This window comes from Lepisma saccharinum, chromosome 14 (assembly GCF_977018435.1).
Source record: "Lepisma saccharinum chromosome 14, izLepSacc3.1, whole genome shotgun sequence".
Classification (NCBI taxonomy): domain Eukaryota; kingdom Metazoa; phylum Arthropoda; class Insecta; order Zygentoma; family Lepismatidae; genus Lepisma; species Lepisma saccharinum.
In genome coordinates, this window is record NC_139242.1 from 23,421,264 (window position 1) to 23,441,674 (window position 20,411).

The 20,411-nt window shown below is 34.3% G+C and overlaps 1 protein-coding gene across 11 annotated transcripts in view; it reads right to left on the minus strand.

Moving 5' to 3' along the window:
• LOC145998727 (voltage-gated inwardly rectifying potassium channel KCNH6-like) overlaps positions 1–20,411 on the minus strand; it is a 1,156,077-nt gene that overhangs the window by 66,802 nt on the left and 1,068,864 nt on the right. For all 11 annotated transcript variants that reach the window (XM_083135244.1, XM_083135252.1, XM_083135248.1 and 8 more), the window contains 5 exons: positions 17,545–17,665; positions 15,980–16,100; positions 13,634–13,794; positions 9,541–9,689; positions 6,519–6,661 (listed from right to left, as the gene is read on the minus strand). In XM_083135244.1, the coding sequence (XP_082991370.1) occupies positions 6,519–6,661; positions 9,541–9,689; positions 13,634–13,794; positions 15,980–16,100; positions 17,545–17,665 (695 nt within the window). The remainder of the gene's footprint in view (positions 1–6,518; positions 6,662–9,540; positions 9,690–13,633; positions 13,795–15,979; positions 16,101–17,544; positions 17,666–20,411) is intronic.

Below are 20,411 nucleotides of genomic sequence, written 5' to 3' on the forward strand. Positions count from 1 at the left end.
TGGGTCCCTTTCTTTGCACACAAGTGTATATGTACTGGAAATATTGTCTTAAATATATTTACCAAAATGGAGAAAATTAGATTTTTCATTACATGTTTTACAGTTTTTTCGAAAATTACTTAATAATTATAAGGTACTATTGAACATTTTGATATTATAATTGTAGAGCGTTTTAAGAACTTTAGAACGTTTCTTTCTCTATCCTGTGAGAAGTCATACGTGTTTAAAGATTGCACTATAAATTCTGATGGCAGCCATATTGACGAAGTCATATCTCCGAAACCCGCAACAGGATTCTTTGGGACTTTCTGTGAGAAATACACCTCAAGTAGTACTACATGCTCCAGCAGGTTTTGTCTCATTTTCTTGAATGTCCAGGTTTGCCTCCAAAAGTGCCTAATGTGACTGTACTACATCTAATATTCAAGAGTCAATTACTTCCTCCCCTTGTCTTAAATAATTTATTTCTCATCACTTGAAAATTCACAGAAATTAAAATAAAGTTCTTATTAAATAAAGAAGAAGTATTTTATATGTCCTACCACATGACCAAATATTGTTCATCTATAGCTATAAATCTGGAAAAGTATTCTAAGGGTAGTTATGTTTAATCAACAGTGTATAGTTTCATAATTCATCACACAGAAACTAAGAAAAATATTGCTCAAGTATCAGTAGAATACTTTCGCTAGTCAGCTGTTCGTTATCGTGTGTGTTGGAGTGTGTTAAAATGGCTGCATGCATACACAATCCTGCCAGGTGCGAGGTCCGTTCTGTGACTCGATTTCTTCACACCAAAGGACAAAATGGTGCTTAAATTCATCGAGAATTGTGTGAAGTGTATGGTGACAGTATAATGAGTGAAGGAAAGGTGCGGCAATGATGTAACGCATTCAAAGAAGGCTGTACAAATATCCACGATGAAGAGGGGAGTGGAAGACTGAGCATTCAGACTGACGTTGACAATGATGGCAACTGTGTTCTGGAACCAATAGGGCATGCTTTTGGTGGATTTCCTGGAACCGAGGAAATCAATCACATCGCAAGCATACTGTGAAACACTTTCCAAACTCAGATGTGCCATACAAAACCGACAACGTGGAATGTTGCGCTCGGGAATTGTGCTTCTCCATGACAATGCCAGACCACACACTGCTGCCCTCACTGTTCGGACTATTCAGAAGTTCGGATGGGAACGTTTTGATCAACCACCATATAGTCTGGAGCTTGCACCATGTGACTTTCATCCGTTCCTGTACCTAAAAAAGTGGCTTTCATCTCAACGATTTGAAGAAACTGAGGTGTTGAAAACGACAGTGTTGAATTGGCTGAACTCCCAGGTGGCGAACTTTTATGCAGAGGGTATAAGCAACCTTGTGCCACGGTACAGAAAGTGCTTGGAAAATAATAGTGACTATGTTGAAAAATGAAATAGATATGTACATGTTTGTAACCAATAATACAATGTTGCTAAACGTACTTTCTTGTTTCCTACAAAATATCGGCCCTTTCTTTAGAAATGCACATCGTACATTAATGTCAAAAACGTAGTCTGTGTGTCCCACCTATGGCAATGGAATGGCCCATTTAAACTTATGTTATCCTGTTGAAGAAGTGCTAAAGATTCTTGATACAGCAGTTCATACAAGAATGTTCATGTTGCAAACTCAAAATACAATGGTGACAAGAGAGTACAAGAACAATACAAAATAATATCTACCTTAAAATTCAATGCACTCCCTGAAAATTTACTCAAGTTTTCACAATCATTTTTCATTTGAAGCATACAGGAAAAACCTGACATTTCCAATGTTGATAGCATTAAATAGCTCCATCAGCGTAGTTTTGTATGTTGTCACTGTATGGACAAAAACTCAGTAAGTCTTGAGAAATATGAAAGTTTAAAAATGGCAAAGAGGGAAAGGTCGCAAACCTTGAAAGTTTGAATTTGTTCTCTTATAAAAAAAAGTCTTATCAGGTTTTCCCCTGGACTCATTTGATAAAATATTACACTAAATCACAAGTTTATATGAATTTTTGGTTTTCATTGTTTTACTGCAAATACTGCAGTATAGCACAGACATGTAAGGCAGTGAACCTTTGAAACTAATCAGTCATAAGAACAAGATGAGTAATGCAAAGCCAAACTTTTCCATACAAATCTGCAAGTTATTGTTCTTACAATACTTCCATTTAAACCCTGTACCAGCTAACTGTAGACCAAGCGAATGAGAACAAGTCTCTGCGCAAGAAGTGACACGAGACGGCTCCACCAATGAACAGTGAGAGAAACGGGATTGCATAATGGGCGACTGGAGTTACCTGCTTTCCGTGCTTCACTCTGTCAGTGTTGCAAACTTTTGAAACCGATAATACCATATGTACATGGAAAATGGACCGTATCTTTCTCTCCAGATCCGTATGCATGGTTTAAGATTTCATAGGGAAATATTAGGGATAAAACAGCAAGTGCAAATTTTGACGAGTCGTACATTTAGCTTACGGACTAAAGTCTGGACCGTACTTCTGTACATGCCATGACATTTCTGTATATGTACGATAATGACCACACGGTTGGCAATGTTGCAGTTTCACCACTCGATTTTCCTCCTCCTCCTCTGCTGCTATATGCAGCCCTGCTCTACACTTAGCTGGGACATTGTATAGTTAGTATTCTAAAAATGAATAGGAAAAATTAATTGTTTCTTAAATAAAAAAATACATTTGTGGTTAATTTTTCTAACCAACAACTGAGGTAATGGAGTCACATATGCGAATGTACACTAATGTCCAAAATTAAAGCAACAAACAGAAATCCTTTCCTCGTGTGATTTTTTTATATATATAAATTTGACAAGTTTAACCTGTTGCTATCGTGATTTTTTTGTTGATAAATCCTGGCACATTAAGGTTAGTTTATTTTCTATCCTAAACCAGTTGTCTATGACATCATAAATATTACTATCACCTGATCGTATTATGTGGTCAAATGGACACACGGGAAAGAATTTCCGTTTGTTGCTTTAATTTTGGACATTAGTATATGAACTATGAACAAAATGTTCAATCGACACACAGTAAACTGTTGGTGGTTTCGATCTGTTAACAAAATTTTACAAATATATTGTGTATCTTGTAGGTGAGATAACTAAACATTTGGTTCCCCATAATTTTAAGTGTTGTTAAGTAGGACCATTCATTTTCACACCGTTCGAATAGAAACCCATACTCTATCACACTGGCATACACAGAGGGAGGCTAATGGCTACAACCCCGCTCTGAAATTTTGACAAAATCAACATTTTCAAATGAAAACAGTAAAGAATTTGGGGAAAATGTGGGGAGTAAATGCAACCTCCCCTAAATTGACCCCCAAATATCATTTTGGAGAGTGGAAAGCTACAAATATATGAAATATCTTACTGTGTATCTCGACTTCTTAGAATGCAACTGTGTACTCTCAACCTCCACCTTTACAATTCCATGCCACTCCCGAAAAGAAATAAGGCCAAACATCCACAGAAATACATAGAAATTTCCAGCGAAAAATGCAAGCTCGACCAGGACTCGAACCCGGGTCTCTGGCAAACCGTGCTATTGCTCTAACCATAAGCTACCGAACCGGCCTGGCCTCGCCTGATTTTTCGCTATCACTGTTTTGTCTGTGTGCAATCGTCTCTGCCTGTGCTACTGCAACGGGATCTGTTGCCTTTGAAAGACAGTAGACCAGCGTAGAAATTTCTACGTAGTACATCTCCTGTGTGTGCCTAATCTTCAATAATTAACATCTCTATGCTGGGAGGAACCTGGCAACGTCAAAGTCTACTGTGTTTCAAAGGCAACAGATCCCATTGCAATAGCACAGGCAGAGACGATTCCACGCAGGTAAAACAGCGATAGTGAAAAATCAGGAGAGGCCAGGCTGGCTCGGTAGCTTAGTGGTTAAAGCAATGACACGGTTTGCCAGAGATCTGGGTTTGAGTCCTGGTCGAGCCTGCATTTTTCGCTGGAAATTTCTACATAGTACATCTCCTGTGTGTGCCTAATCTTCAATAATCCACACAAATGTATGGTTCAACCTAGTCAGATAATAATCTAAAATCACAAATGAATTATTTCCCTGGAAGAAAAGTAACTTATCTCTGTATATCAATACCTATTTTAATGTATGAATTTCAAATGCAAAATAATATAATACAGTTATTTTTAGTGATATTTATTTCTCCTGATATAACAGAATTGTACCCAAGCATTCCAAAAGAAATTGCTTTGGATGCTCTCTAAAAAGTTGTTACGTAAAGCAAAGGTGGAAGAACTGCCAGTATGGAACATAATAAGATGGGCAGATGTATGTGTATGTTTTTCTTCTTTTTGGAGGAGAAGTATTTAAACAGAAATAAGGATTAGCTATGGAGAACTTCTTATCATGTTTGTTAGCTAACGTATGTAAGGGAGCCATTGAAGCCTTGAAAGATCAGTTAATTTTTTCCAAGACATACGTGGATGATGTGATCTTCATAGCAAAAAGCAGAGAAACAACAGATGAAATGTTTAGATTATTGAATGCAGGTCATGAAAGAATAAGGTACACAAAAGAGGAAATGGACAATGGAAAGATTAATTACTTGGAAATAGCCATTGAAGTAAAAGGAAAAGGACTTGTTATCGGGGTGTACCACAAAGAGTTAGTGGGATGAATGTAGATCCACAAGGAATCTGCACATGAAAGAACAAAAGACAATATTTGGGAGAATTTTGTACAGAGGGCAAAGATATTATGCAACAAGAAAACAAGTTATGACAAAGAAATGAAGTGGATAAAAAAGGCAGCACAGAAAAATTGGTACAAAGCAGGGAAAATAATTCACATCATAAGAAGAACAGAGAAGAAAATGAAGAAAGAGATGAACGATAAGGAAAAAGAAGAAGAGGATAAGGATGCACAAAAAGAGAAGAAAGATGGATAAAAAGATAAGAAACATCTGTACAAAAATGCACTAAGAGCAGCCTTCAAGCCACCAAAGAACATCGAGAAATGGTTTAATGAATATAGAAGATAAAAGAAGAGTGATTAATTGGAAATGGAAGGAGTATATGAAGTAGAATGTGGTGGATGTGGTACATAGGAGAGCAGGGAGAAGCATCAATGAGAAAATTAAAGAATGTAGGGGAGACATTAAAGAGGAAGATTCAAGAACAGCATTGAGTGTGCATATGCTGACATATGGGCATGGACGTCCGCAGAATTTTTTCCAGGGAGGGGCAAGCAAGGTAATTTTTTTCCAGGGGGGGGGGCAAAGGACACATATTTTCCTCCAAAATAGTGACGCCCTCTCAAAAAACACTATTTCAGTCTGAAATTATCATGTTTCTTCAACGAATTTATAATAATTAACATAAATTACTGTGATTGAAATGAAATTATGTGTGAAGTATATAATTTTTAAGGTACACATTCATTTTCCAGGGGGGGGGGGCGTGGCCCCCCCTTGCCCCCCTTCCACACGCCCATGCATATGGGCACAGGATTAAGAATGTACAATTGAAAGAGAAGGGGGAAAATGAAATAGAGAGAAAAGTGGCAGAGACAAAGCACATCTGCATGAACAGGGAGAGAAAATTAGCAAAAACAAAGGGGAAATTGGATCGGAATGGGTGGAACTAATAAAAAAGCCTGTGGAAAGTAAGTTGTTAAAGTTTCCAGAGCCACCTTCAATTTTCAACACAAAAGTGGAAGATTCTAACTTGCCAAACTAGTTGAAGGATAAAGGGAAGGTCAGTGCCATCAGGAGGGGGAGGGGAGGAAGGCAAGAAGAGTTGGTTATAGGATGGAGGGGAGGGGAAGAAACAGCCAGTTATGACACCTGGGGAGGTACAGCAAGGTGGAAAAAACAGTTTTCCTAGGAGGAAACGGATATTGGTATTTTATTAACTAAACCCCCCATACAACAAATATCTTGAACATCCCCTATAACATGAATTACCACCCCAACACATAAAAATAATAAAGACTTAAAAAGAGAAAGAGAGAGAGAGAAAGAGAGAGGGAGAGAGAAAGTGAGAGAGAGTGAGAAAGAGGGAGAGAGAGTAAGAGAGAGAGAGTGAGAGAGAGAGAGAGAGAGAGAGAGAGAGAAGGAGAGAGAATGAGAAAAGGAAGGAGGAGAGATTGAGAGAGATGCATGTGTTAATAAGTGAAAGAATGCTAACTCCTTTAATCCTATAGACAATGTTAATATTATTAATCCGAGTTGTCTTAATGTAGATAAAGAACATAAATTATACATTCCTTAGAAGTGTAGAATGACTAGCCACATAAGGTTGTGTGTGTGTTTTTCTTGGTGTAAGCTTAAAAATGTTCTGGGAAACCAGGACGAAATGTCGCAGAAAAAATAAAATCCACTAAAAATAACTGTATTACATTATTTTGCATCTACAAAAAGTGGTTATGTGGTTTAAGAAGAACATAAATTGCATAGATATCAAAAGAAAGTTATTTTATTACCTCAAAATCTTCTTACCTAAAATTGCCATGACAATGTCATCCTTCAGAATTTCTATAGATCCTCTTGCTATAAAGTACAATGAAGTAAGGACATCCCCTCGATGAACTAACGTATCTCCTGGAGGTGCATGTGTGGTTTTAAATTTCATGGATAGGGCTCTGTAAAGTAAGAGCAATCATTGAAATCACAAGATAATACTTATGCTTTACATTAAAACATACTCTTGGATTCAATAGATTAGGCTGCTTTCTGGAATTCAATAGAACTACATGAACTCATGAGTATCACTGATGTCAATAATGCCATTTCTGGAATGCAAACTTGAACAATTGAAGATGACGAAGATGAGGATGAATGGTGATAAGATGAAATTGACGAAGGAGGGGGGACAAGTACAGCTAACCTGTTTCCCTGCCTGATTTAGTACCGCACCCCAGTGCTCGCAAAGTGAATTCTGAAATGTCACTATAGCGTCTTTCCTTCTTACATTATTCTGTTCATACTTCAAGGAGAGGAATTATAGTGATTTAGTATGGCTCTTTCAGCTCAATAGAATTTATTCAATGAAAGTACAATTGAATACATACTACATACAAACAATTCACACTTCACCAAATGTTTCCTATTAATTTCGGCAATCCAACTCTATGTCCCATTTATAATTAATAAGATAAATATAATTCAGGGGCGGCTTAAGGGCCAGGTGACCTGGTCATCCCCTTAATTAGGACCAAAACATTATTTCCGATTCGTTTGTTTCTTTGAGGTCACTTTATGCACAGAATGGCTAATCAGAACTGGACCTACAGTTTAAAGTAGAATCTGCACCACTATGTGTCTTCACAAGATGTGTTGTTGTTGCCAAGAATTAATTGAAGTTACTTCTGCATAACATAATAAGTGTCTTGCAAAATCATGTATCAATTTAAGCTAATAGATTACTGTAATTTTTATGTCATTATGTAGGTATTAAATAAATACATACCTACAATAAAAGCATCCCTTAACAGTAACACTTAAACAAAATTAAAAATAAGGCTATTATTTTCCATCATTAAAACCAACTCCAGTTGGTAGCTAATGAGTGCTTGAATTGTTTTTTTCCTTGCTTCCTTCCTCATGAGAACAAATCTTCAAATCTCACATACGAGAAGTGTGTGCTTAAACGAAGATTCATGAATGAAAAAGTTCATTCTGTGTTAATTGCTCATAACAAACATTGAAATCAAATTTTCCTTCGCATAATAAATTTGTTTGGTATTTGATACTGAAAATTGTGAATATTTGTAGTGATGCATTTTGTGGAATGTTTCGTCAAGATCTGTGGATAGCCTCAGGAGCGAATGTTTCCAATCAGACAGTGCGGAATCAACTTCATGAGGAAGGATTGACGTCAAGAAGACGCATTCCCAAGTTTCCTCTTAATCCACACCATAAGAGAGACCGTGTAAGGTGGGCAACAATGGAGTCAGGAACAGTGGGATCACATGCTCTTTACAGACGAGGTCACCATCAGTTTGCACCCGTTAAGCAAAAGCATAAGGGTTTGGAGACGATCAGATGAGAGATTGAACGAGCCCTTCATTCAGAAACGTCACCAACAGCAGGGTGCTCCATCATGTTTTGGGGGTGGAATCATGTTTGGTCGACGTACGCCCCTAATTCCTCTCCAGAGTCACCTGACCACTCTGATGTACAGAAACGCTATTCTTGAACCCGTGGTAGCAGGTTTCTCTACAACTGTGGGGGATGGTTTCACGCTGGTGGACGATAACGCTCGACCACATCGAGCCAGAGTGGTTCAAGAGTTCCTTGATGTGCATGGCATTTGACACATGGTGTGGCCGGCGTATTCACCAGACATGAACTGTGCGGAACATGCATAGGGACACCCGAAGCAAGCAATTGTCAGCAGCGAAAATCCTCCTGTGAACAAGGTGCAATTGCAGGAGGCTGCCATTCAAGAGTGGAACAGTCTTCCTCAGGAGAAGTTGAATGCTCTTATCCTTAGCATGCCCCATCATGTTCAAGCATGCCTTCGGGCACGAGGTGGCTAAACACGGTACTGAACTCCCATCTGTTGATCCCAAGCATGCCTGCGAGCCATAGGTACACGGCATTGCACCGCCTTCTTTATGTTTCGCATCCCACATTTTCAATCTTGTTCTTGTGGTGTGATTCTGGTATGATTTTGTTTCAACTGCATGGCTGCACTGTTTTCTTTCTGTTTGTATGTATCCCCTGTACTCTTAAATATGATCCCATGTATCTAGTACAATAAAATGATCACAAACCCTGAATATGCAAAACTTTTTTGAGCACTGTAGATAGCTTGCATTTTTATCTGAAAATAAGCAATTTCAACTCCCTTGAAGTGAAAACCTCTAAAGATTTTTAGTAATTACGGACCATAAATGAATTCACATCAAGATATAGGCATTTCTGTGCTCCATTTCAAGTTTTCACTTTGTGATCTTTTTATGTGGATAATGCAACACTTTTATGTGAACTTACGGGGGTTAGATTCGTCATCAGATCACATGCATTTTGAGTAAACAAGCTTACGATTCAACCTTATATAATTCTAATAACCTTGATTAAAACCATAAGTGTATAACATGGTCATGCTTTTATTGGAGGAAGTTGGAAAGTAGATGACCAGAGTAGAAATATGGGGAAGGGGAGGCAATATGGAGAGTAGAAGGGCACCAAAACTCACCTCACCCAGGTGAAAATTTTATCTTGAGCTGTCCCTGATATAGTTACATAATTTGGCTTTCTACACTAAAGAAAGTAAATCCCTAAATTGTTTGTAGAACAGAATTTAAAAGGGAAAAATTAAGTCACTTAATTCTTATCTTTCTCTATGAATGTAAAGAACAAAGAGTGTACTTTTTCATTATTTACTACCAGTAAAACCTTGCAGAATCTGTTACAATTGGTAAATAACCAACAATCTGAAAACAGCAATATACAGTATTTAATTTTATTTTTCTCAATGTGACAAATGCATGGCCCTGGCCAGGGCATAACATACCTTAAGCATCCTGGAGAAGCTCCACTAAAGGCAGCACAATTGTTGAGCAAATTGCGATTTAAATGGAGGCATATATCAGCCTGGAGACACTCTGGAAATCCTTTTAACACACTATTCATGTCTATACCATTTGTATATGTCCACGCATGCTAAATATAAGAGAATAGAATGTTTATAAAAATAATTTACATAACAGTAATAAGTGAGAACCTTTCTTCTTTTCTGTAAATATACCAACAAATATTTCAAGAATATTATGAAAACAAATAATATTAATCACTCTACATAGAATAAATGACTCTTTAACAATTTTTTTTCAATTTTTCTATAATAATTAAAATATTAATTATGAAATATAATATCTTATCATAAAACAAAATAACTTACACATACATACCACATCAGAGATCAACCTATTATACACTTTTTATAGGAGAGATTTAAAGCAGAAAAATTCATAGAAGTAAAAAGCACTCAGGATTTAATCTTGTCAATGTCATATACAGTACAAAAGAAGATAATAGATTGATTTGTATCGATGTACCAGTGAAAATTTTTAATTCATTCTTTTAACAATTGGAGTATAATAATTTCAATGATACCTCACAAAACAAATATTTTTTTTTAAAAAAGAGTCTAGCTTTGTAGGTAGGTTTTGTATACAAATTGTAAACAAAAAAATCCTATCAAATATATTGTGAAAAGTCCTTCTAAAATTCTCAATTGTTGATACATTTATGATATTATTAACACATAAATAACAAGAATCTAATCTAATTACAGAGAATGTTTATGAACCATCATCAATGGATTGTACTATAAGCAATCGTCATGCTTGTTTTTTGTATAAGAATACATTAGAGATAATTCCTTCATGATTTTTAGGTTATAAATACAAATTTCTGCTCAAAACATGCAAATATTAATACTATTTTGGTAAAGATATACCTTGAAAAACTTTCCAAGCAGAATTTCAACATTCTCCTGACATTCCAAATGTTTGGCAATACTTCCTTGTACAAGATTGATACTTCTCAACTATATTGATCTCAGCTAGGAGTCGAAAATAGGTTTAATACATGATTTAAATCATATAAAAATATCTACTTTTCTCATTCTTACCAGTGTGATGAAGTCTTGCAGAATTTCTAAGAGGATCTAAAGATACTTGTACATTTTGAAAAACGTAAGAAAAATGTACTTAACTATTCAGTAATAACAAACTTCAACTGTTTATATTACAAACAAAAATATAAGATATTAAACAGAAATATGAACTAAAATAAACAGACAAGCAAATTTACAATACACATTCGCTTGCAAAATTGAAGATATTTTAAGGTGAAAACTTCACAGGCAACAATTCATGGCATCCTTACTAATTGATTGATTGATTGAAAGATTTTTTTGGGTGCACCAATACTTGGGTTATTTACACCCATCACATTACCCAATGCCCAGCCCTTACTGTAACTAAAATCAACACATGTCTATGAGGACTAAAATCTCCTTACCTATCCCAGATGGAATTTTCTATTACTAGTTCCAATTGAAATTTCAATTGGATTGAATTGTATTCTATTGGATGCCTTATATTGCTATCGGAATTTCAACTGAAACCAATTGGAAAATGAAGACAATATCCAATTGGTGAATTGTATTCAATTTTAAGTTTGTATATATTGTAGAATCAATATGTTACAATTTCATTTATTGACCCCACATTTCCTGTGATATAGAAGTTCATTGGCAAAAACAGCATTTCTTCTGAATTCTAATTCATACTACTGAAGTCAGATTTATCTTAATATATACCTATAGAACTCTAACCAACTCAACTTTAAAGCAGCTAGTAGTTGGAATAGATGTTCATATTAGTTCTTGTTTTTTGCAATATGGAATTTCCATGGTTATTCTTATGTGTATGTAATGCAATTTGATAAATGAGCAATCTTTTGATCAACTAAGTCGATCTCGACAGTGTTTTGGTTGTTTATCACTTTTTCAAGTGTTGTGGGTCAGATTCTTTGTTTAACCTAATTTGTTGCTGTTTTCGAAAGTATAAAGGAAGAACATGATGTCAATTTATGACTGAATCAGCATGTTTTTCGATTTTCTATAAGTGTGTTAAACACAATGAAGCTACAGAGTTAAAAACATGTTCATATATTTTAAAAATATTTGCACGTGAAAGTTTTTCTAAGTTACAAATTCCACATTCTTTACCAGAGATTTATTTTAGTTGTTGTATATGATTTCTCCATTGCATTTACAGATATATAGATAAGAATTTTTCATAAGCAATATTGAAAACAATAAAATACTTTCCAATAGAAAGCAATTCATTACAATTGACCAATCGGTTCCAATTGGCCAATTAGTTCCGAATGACCAATCGGTTCTGATAGAGTGTCTAAAAACTCTTATTGGCTATCGGAACCAATTGGAAAAATTTCCAGCTGGAATGTTAAAAGCTGAGGCTGTAAAGTGGTACTCAGTACATATAAAGATAAAACACAGGACAACACACAGCCCTACAGAGGATTATAGTGGTTGTATGTCCATATGCCAGAGCCTCGTTCACTTGCAACATTGCAGTTACTGAGGTGTAGTACGTGGGTGCCTTCTGGAAAGGTAACCCTTTACATCTTTAATTCCCTCACATATTCCATGTAAGTGCAGAAAAATTTAAGTAAAAGCAGGAACTTCGTAGCATATATATTAAAGGCTATTTTATTTTCTCTTTCTCATAAGATAATTTAATACACATATAATTTAAATGTAGTATAAAACTCATTTACTTTTTGACAACTAAGTATAAATTAAATTAGTGTAAGGGATCCCGGGTTTGATACCCGGTGGAGGCACATAGTGGTTCGGATTCCACTTTAAACCGTAGGTCCGGTCCCGATTAGCCTTACTGTGCAAAAAGTGGACTTAAAACATCAAATCAATCAATCAATGAATCAAATTAATGAATGATAACTCCTTCTTTTCTTTAGCTACTTCCTATGTCTTTAAATCATTTTCTAAGTAATGTGCTGAATTTTTTCCGTAAGGTTGGGTGATGGTGGTGGGAGAGGGAAGGAGGAGACATTTTTCAGGAGGGCAAGGATGGCATTTTTTCTCTCAAACACCGATTCAAATTCAAACTATATGTGCGAAATACATGTATATAATCTTATACTGACTTATAATCTTATACTGACATGTTCTGACATGACGTGTTCTGTACTATTACAGATAGAAATATCCGTAATGTAGTCCACAGAATGAGAATAAATTACAATTACAATTACGTTCATTTTTCAGGGTAAAACAGCCCCTCAAACCTGCCCTTTCACACACCATTGACTGACAATGGCAAATTCAACTTTCAAGAACAATTTTCATGCACTGAATATGCTACAATATGCCAGTAGCCAAAACTTGTTGCCTTGAGTTTCAACAATGAGAACATTTCACTTGAAGATAAAGATTGTTTTTACTACAGTACAAATATCATTCCAGATGCAATACACAATGCAACTTGGTACAAACAGGAAGACGAGGCAGACAATTCTGTTAAAAACAAATAATATTTGTTAACGATCACAATAATTTTAAAATACTTACAGTGGAACAATACTTGAGATGCATGGTTTACAACACATATCATGTATCTCATGGCACACAGCAAACACAATCCACATTTACATAATGCAAAACTTCTACCAGTATCCATCTGACATCTAAAGGAAAAAGCTAATAAGTACTGTCCACAGAAACATTAAAAAATGTCTACGATGTTACTAAACCTAAACGAAATTGACGGAGAATTAAACACAAAAACAAAACATGAAAAGGGGGACTGGGAGAAAAAGGGGGGGGGGCTTCATTTTAATAAAAAAAGATGGAAAAAAGAAAACACACATTTAAGAGAAAAAGGGGATCACAACAACTAACTCTTCTTATTGCAAGGTACAACGAGAGAATGTTATGTACGTTTGTTAGAGTACGATAAGGATTTCCACAATGCTGTTTCGCTACTTCTAACTTTGACACTCGATCATGCAAAAAAATATTCCCATACACTGAAGACACCAAAACTAACCTGAAAATACTCTTCTAACCTCTGCCTCAAAGGATTAGGAATTTGATGAAACCTAATAAATTCTCTAACACGTAACATCTGTGTATGATACCTTGCGGTTCCAGAGTATAACCTTTGGATAATCGCTGATACATTACCAAAGATACTTGCATACATTAGAGCTGAAAATGAAGAAACAGTCATGTAACTTTGATATCTTGTTAGTCTTCTCTTGCACAATGAGAAACTGATTTTGGTTAAACTATTCCTATGTTAGTGGTTAGTTAAAACTTTGTACAAGCATTTCCTGTCTCTTGTACAATGTCTGTCGGTACTCATCAACATCAATTGCTCACAATGAAGTACTGGACGATGTGAGTATATTTATTGGTTAATTTTTCCTCATTAAATAAATTCGACTGCAATAAGTTTGAAGTTATTAAAAAATCGGTGAAACTACCACAATTCATCAAAAATGAAGATGCAACACCCAAGGTGCCATTAACAGTTTACAACAATTGAATTTTTTCAACATTCAAAAATTTTCTATAAAAAGTAATGAAAAACAATACTTTTTTGGCTTGCAATGAAACTTTTGCAAAGCGTACTATATAGTTGTAATTCTTAATTGTTAACTTCTTTATAAAATGATTTTTCACAGTAAAAATTGTAATTCAAAATCCACATATTTATCAATCAGGCCTTTATATATTAATGCTATTTTTCTCCTATGAATATGAATGTGCAATAACAAAGTTTAAACATTTCAAAGTTGTTGATCTTCACAAATCATAATCATGTCATTTTAATTCTTTAGTAAAATTCATAAGTTCATAGTACACAATTGCATCTGATGGCAGTATGCTTCTTTCTGTTACAATACAGTAGGATGTGAATTTATGCAGAAATAGAAAAGTTTATTTCTTTTTAAAAGAAACTACAATTTCAGTTTTCTTGCTTATTCAGAAATATTTCTTCAAAGCATGTAATCTTTCCTGTTTCGTTAATTATCTGTTGATTGATTTAGTTATTAGTGAAAGAGAAATACTGAATTTCGTTATCAGAGTTTAAATATGGTTAAATTTTATTATGATTAATCAGGCTATATGCTTCAAAGCAAAATTTAGCATTTTCGATTTTCATTTGTCTTGTGGACAAAAAATAACCATTTCCACAAAATAAATGACATTGAAGGAAAAATGCATGTAGCAAAAAGTGTACATTTGCTTATTTTCTACAATTCTTTACAATTAATTTTCATTGATTTAAGTTTTCGAAATAGAATCCTAACATATATTTTTTTATCCAATTTTGACTATAACACAAGTTTAGTTGGAACTGGTCCACTAAATTGGAATTAATTTGATGTTGTTGATATCTTGTGCATTCAATAGTGATTTGTTGTATACTGTTCTGTCATTGGAAAGTCAGTTTTTGACAATAATTTTAATTATTTCGATTTCCATGAGTATTGTAAATGTATACTAGCTAGTGCTAGTCAGGAGCCCAGGCCCCCTTGACTCCCACATGTTTATGTAGTACTATGTTAATGTAGAATTTACCTTGTGTGTGTTAGTACATGACATTTCACTAAATTGTAACTGCAAGCCCTTTTTAAAACAAAATACATTATCTAAAAGAAAGTGTATATTTCTATTTTTTACAACTTTTTATGCATGAAAAATGTTGTTCTCTCATTATAGATATACACATTCTATTCATCTTACTATGAAATGTAGTCATATTTTTTCATATATAGCTTATTTACATTTCTTTCTTAAACATACACTATGAGTGTTGCTATAAAGTGAATCATATTCAGTATATAGGTAGTTTTCTTACATGATTTTTCGTGTTTTTTTGTATATCTATGCATGTTTATGTGTGTTTTTGTTTACGTGCATGTGCTTATGTGAACATGTGGGGGTCCAAGGGGCATAGTTTCCTGGCTAGCATTAGCCAGTAAGGAAAAGAGTACGATGTAGCCAAAGGTTATAAACTGAAGATAGTGAGCAATTCAAAATAAATTATCATTATCACATTTCACTTAACTCTAACTTAGACCTTTTCAAAGCAAAACGATGAAATGCAAAACATGATGTAAAATTCACATTAATCCTTAGAATTAACAAACAAATTAAGAAGTTTGTTTAAACTTCCCCAAAATGCTGAAAATATTTTCAAAATATATTCCTTATTGGAAAAAAAAAACCTTGAAATTATTTTTCAAAACAACTTCTAAAACTATTTTAAGTTATGTCTAAGTCAGGCAGTCTTGCAAAGCATCATCTTTGTGCTTGGTTCAGTAATTCCTTGAAATTCTTTTGCAGATTGCATGAGCAAGTAGAGAAAAGTAAATTTACTTACATCCAACTAGCATCACACAAATGGTGAATATTTTTTCTGCATCAGTGTTTGGAGCTACATTTCCAAAACCTACTGATGTTAAGCTACTGAACGTAAAATACAAAGCTGTTACATATCGAGACTGAAAAGAGAAAGACAGAGAAATAAAAGTTAAAATATTGTACATAAGACAACATATTAAACAATTTCAAGGATTTTATGGCAATTTTATTGATATGTGGAAATTTTTTAGCTAAGTAATATTTGTATATAAACTAGGGATGAGGAAGGTTAATGGATGATATTCAGCAAACAACTTCCCCCACAATTCATTGAGTCATATTTCAGGAAAACAGACCAGATCCTGCATTGAAAATATGCCAGATAAGCATTCAAGGTATGATTATCGTGATCATATGAGGAATGTGTACTTTACTCTTTACCTTTTCTGGAGCCCTACAGAAACCGTGAAAAGTGTGTAAAGTGTTGAAATGCAAATTTTCTCGCTGTAAGAAGGCATCTCATATGGTTTCCTTAACACATGCGAATCTGTTTGCCTGATTTCTTCCCCGAGTCAAGTCGAATATCATCCATTAAAAATATAAATGCTACAATTTTTTTAGCTTTTTTACAAGTTTATTTTACTTCTTCTTGAAATAAAAGGGTTGAATCAATAATTATTCCAAAAACCCTTATATGCACAAGACAGTAGAACCTGATGAGCTTAATGAAATAATTAGAAACAACAAAATGGGTTCTTTACTTACATCTCATCACTTTCTGATAAAAATCAATAGGAGAGAATACGGAGTTCTCTTATTCAATACAGGAACTATATTGAAATTGAATATAAATAAAATGATGTTTTGTAAAAGAGAGAAAACTATGCTAAAATGTTTTTTTTTTAATGTTTACACAATAAATAGCATTCTCATAACAAACTGATATCAAAATTATAGTTACTTGTAATTCAAGGACATACTGATTGGAATTCTTGGCATGTTGTTAAAAAATAATAGTTCAAAACCTAAAGAATCATGGTGTGCTTTCAAACACAAAAATAAACAAAGGAAAAAGTATGTATGGTAAAGTTAAGGAGATGCTTAAAAATAAATTGCAAACCTCAATGGTGGTGGTTAGCACCGTGTACTACTATGATGCCAGTGGTCCTGGGTTCAAATCCAAGCCTGGCATGGGGTTCCTTTGTAAGTGTCACTTCATCAATTTAATTTCGTTACTCGTCCTCATCTTTGAGATTAGTCAAAAGTGGCAGAAAATAAAAGTAAAATAAGCCAAGTCAATGAATCAATTGAAAAATAACTTTCTCATTTAAATGTAATTTACATCAAGCTGAATGAATATTTTCATAAAAATTCATTCTTTTGTTTCATGTGAATTAATAAACCAGATCATTACTCAATTTAGCACAACCTACGGTAGCAAATGCCGAAGAAAGTGTAGTGTGATTGATATAGGAATATTTATTAATAGAAAATAAATGTTTATTGTAGGGTTAAACTATATTAACACAATGATCAATAAAGATTAAAATATACAACTTTAAAAATTATACATGTGGCACTTACTCTTATTGTTGGTCCACCTGTATCATTGTCACGATAATACTGACGTGTATCATTGGCCAGAGTATCTAGCCAGCCTACTTTATCTTTCAATGTAGGGCGTTCTGCATTCCCTATGGCATACCTATAAAACATGGAAGAAAATATTTAATATTAACAAAATGATCGATAAGAATTAATTGGTATATTAACAAGAATTTGTAAATACTATATTATTGTAGAACAATTGAACAATTGTAATTGTAACAAACTGCAATTTAAGAACAAAAGTTACAGCAAAAAAATCTTAATATGGTTGGGTTAGTTTTTAAATCCACTTTACCTATATTTTAAAGTTGGATCTTAACCAATACGTGCCTCAACTGGGTATCAAACTTGGGTACCCTTGATTACAAGGCAACAGTGATGGATTCTCCATGTTGTTCTGTTTACCACTGGTAAACCAACTTTTTTCATGTATTTTTTTATGAATTTAGCTGTAAAATTGGGGTAATTGCTCATTATGTATTATGTAAACTATTAAAACAAGGATCTAAGCAAATTTTTCAAAGAACTTAAAGACTGGTTTATGTTTGTACTGATCGTTCTCGATCTCCATAATTCTGCATCTCCATCTCCATTCACTGATCGTTCTCCATAATTTTATAAAATAAATTTAGATTGTATACACCTACACTATATAATATTGCACTTTTACAACACTATTTTATAAAAACTTAAAGATATAATTTGTTTTGTTAATTTTACATTGTATTATACAATTATTATACTATTACAAAGAACAGCGATTGATGTGTGTGCATATAATATGCGATGTCAACATGTTGTATTTTGTAATGTACATGCACCAATTCCCATCAGGGGTACTTGCAGTGTGAAAAAGTTCTCAATAAACTCAACCCTGATGAAACCGGGTTTCATCCTCGATTGTACACGGGGAGGAAGAGGGAACTGAAGAAAGCAGCCTGAGGGCATCAGTTCCACCACTACAAACAGTGTCGCCAGGTGAACACTGCATGTTCCTTCCTGATTTCTGTGCCTTGTTTGGCAGAGGCACTGTTGCTACGTGAAGGGAAATTTCCCTTTTGTGTAGGAAAATCTAGATCCAATTTTAGGTTAAAAGGGAGATTCAATGAAAAATATTTAATTGCCGGAAAATGTGAAGTTTGCCAGACTTTAGTTTCTGTTTTACTTGCATGTCTGCATTTGTATTCATAATTGATATTAATATTTATATTACATACAATTATTCTAGATGGGGTGCATAATACATATAAATATTATAAACCAGGTCAAATTTTCAGAATATACCACTGTAAGGCAAAGATGTTACCACTACGCTATCAGGGAGGCTCTAGCTTATATGGTATATGCCCAATTATTCATTCTTTGAAACTGACTGGAATGTCGCTTGAATTACTTGTATGTAGTCGATATAACGACATTTTCTGTAGAAGCAAGATCAAATTGCCTAGATAGCTGTGGTGATGTTAAAGCATAGGGTTAAAGGAAGGCCAGTGTGGGTCAAGCTTAGCCTAAAATGACTGCCCCCTATCAAATTTTTGGTAAAAAATATTTTGGCTATAAATACATATTTATGTCATCAATATCATACACATTTTCTGTATTAACTTTGGGAAAATTTTTAAGTTGAACTTTGAATGTATGATGTGTTCAAGAGTTCACCAGAAAGAGAATTTTATTCAAATTTTAATTAGCTTAAATTTGAGTTATTTCCAATCATATGATTATTTGTTGTACATTGTACGATGATGTTGACCAGGTCGTTACACTACATATTAGAAATGTAGTACATCGTAATCAGACAAGTTACATAGATAATGTATTGCAGCAGCAAATACAATCATACATAGCAATCAAAATAACAATAAAATCTATCACAAAACTAACCTCATTCAAGACAGCATATATAAACAGAACAATATGAGGTTGTTTGATATAAGGATAAATAAGTAAAACATACAATTATACTTAGCAATAAAATAACAGTGCATATTTTCCAGCTGTAATATGATATAAATTAAGGCATAGATGTGACTTAGGGGAGTAACCTCCTGGGATCTGAGGAGAAAAATAGAAATACTAATTTTTATGCTTGTGCAAATGTAGCAGGCATTTACTAACACAATCCTGGATGTGGGATGAAAACTTCTCGATTCTGCCGCCTCCCAAAAAGGTAGGCCCCAAGTTAAGGTCGAATCACAGGGAACTGGATATCAAGTTAGTTGGCGCTGAACTGGCTACCTACCCAGATGTGATGGCTGCCTGGCTGGCTGCTTGACTGGTTTGGAGGAATAGGACATGTTCTAATTGCTACTGGCTTTCTTCGACTGGATTCTGTGGAACAGCCAATCACAGCACAGGTTGAACGTGTGAAGATAATCTGTGAGTTTGCAAAGGGAGTTTTTTGTCTGTGGTTTCCGAGTGTTGGCTGTTTTGTTAGTTTCTCGATAGAAAAAAAAATGAAAGAAATGACGTGCAGTGCATTCGTGTTCAGTTCATTAATATTTAGGTATTTATGCAATGCGATGAGATGTGTACGTGACAAATATGATTAGCAGAAAATGAAAATTCTTATTATTACAAGTGTCTTAAATTAAATGTTTGATTTTTTTTTTTTAATTTATGAATTAATCCTACTAATCTCATGTTTGAATATTCATACCCGAGTTAATTAAAAAGCTTGTTCGGTACGCATTGATTACCATAGTTTTTTCGAGCCAATATCTAGTCTATACTTTTCCTTTATAATTTTTAATAAAAGCATAAAGCAGTAATTCTCCTACAACATTCTTCAAATTGCTCGTCTATTTTTACAGAGATTTTCTGCTCTGTGCAATATCTTATGG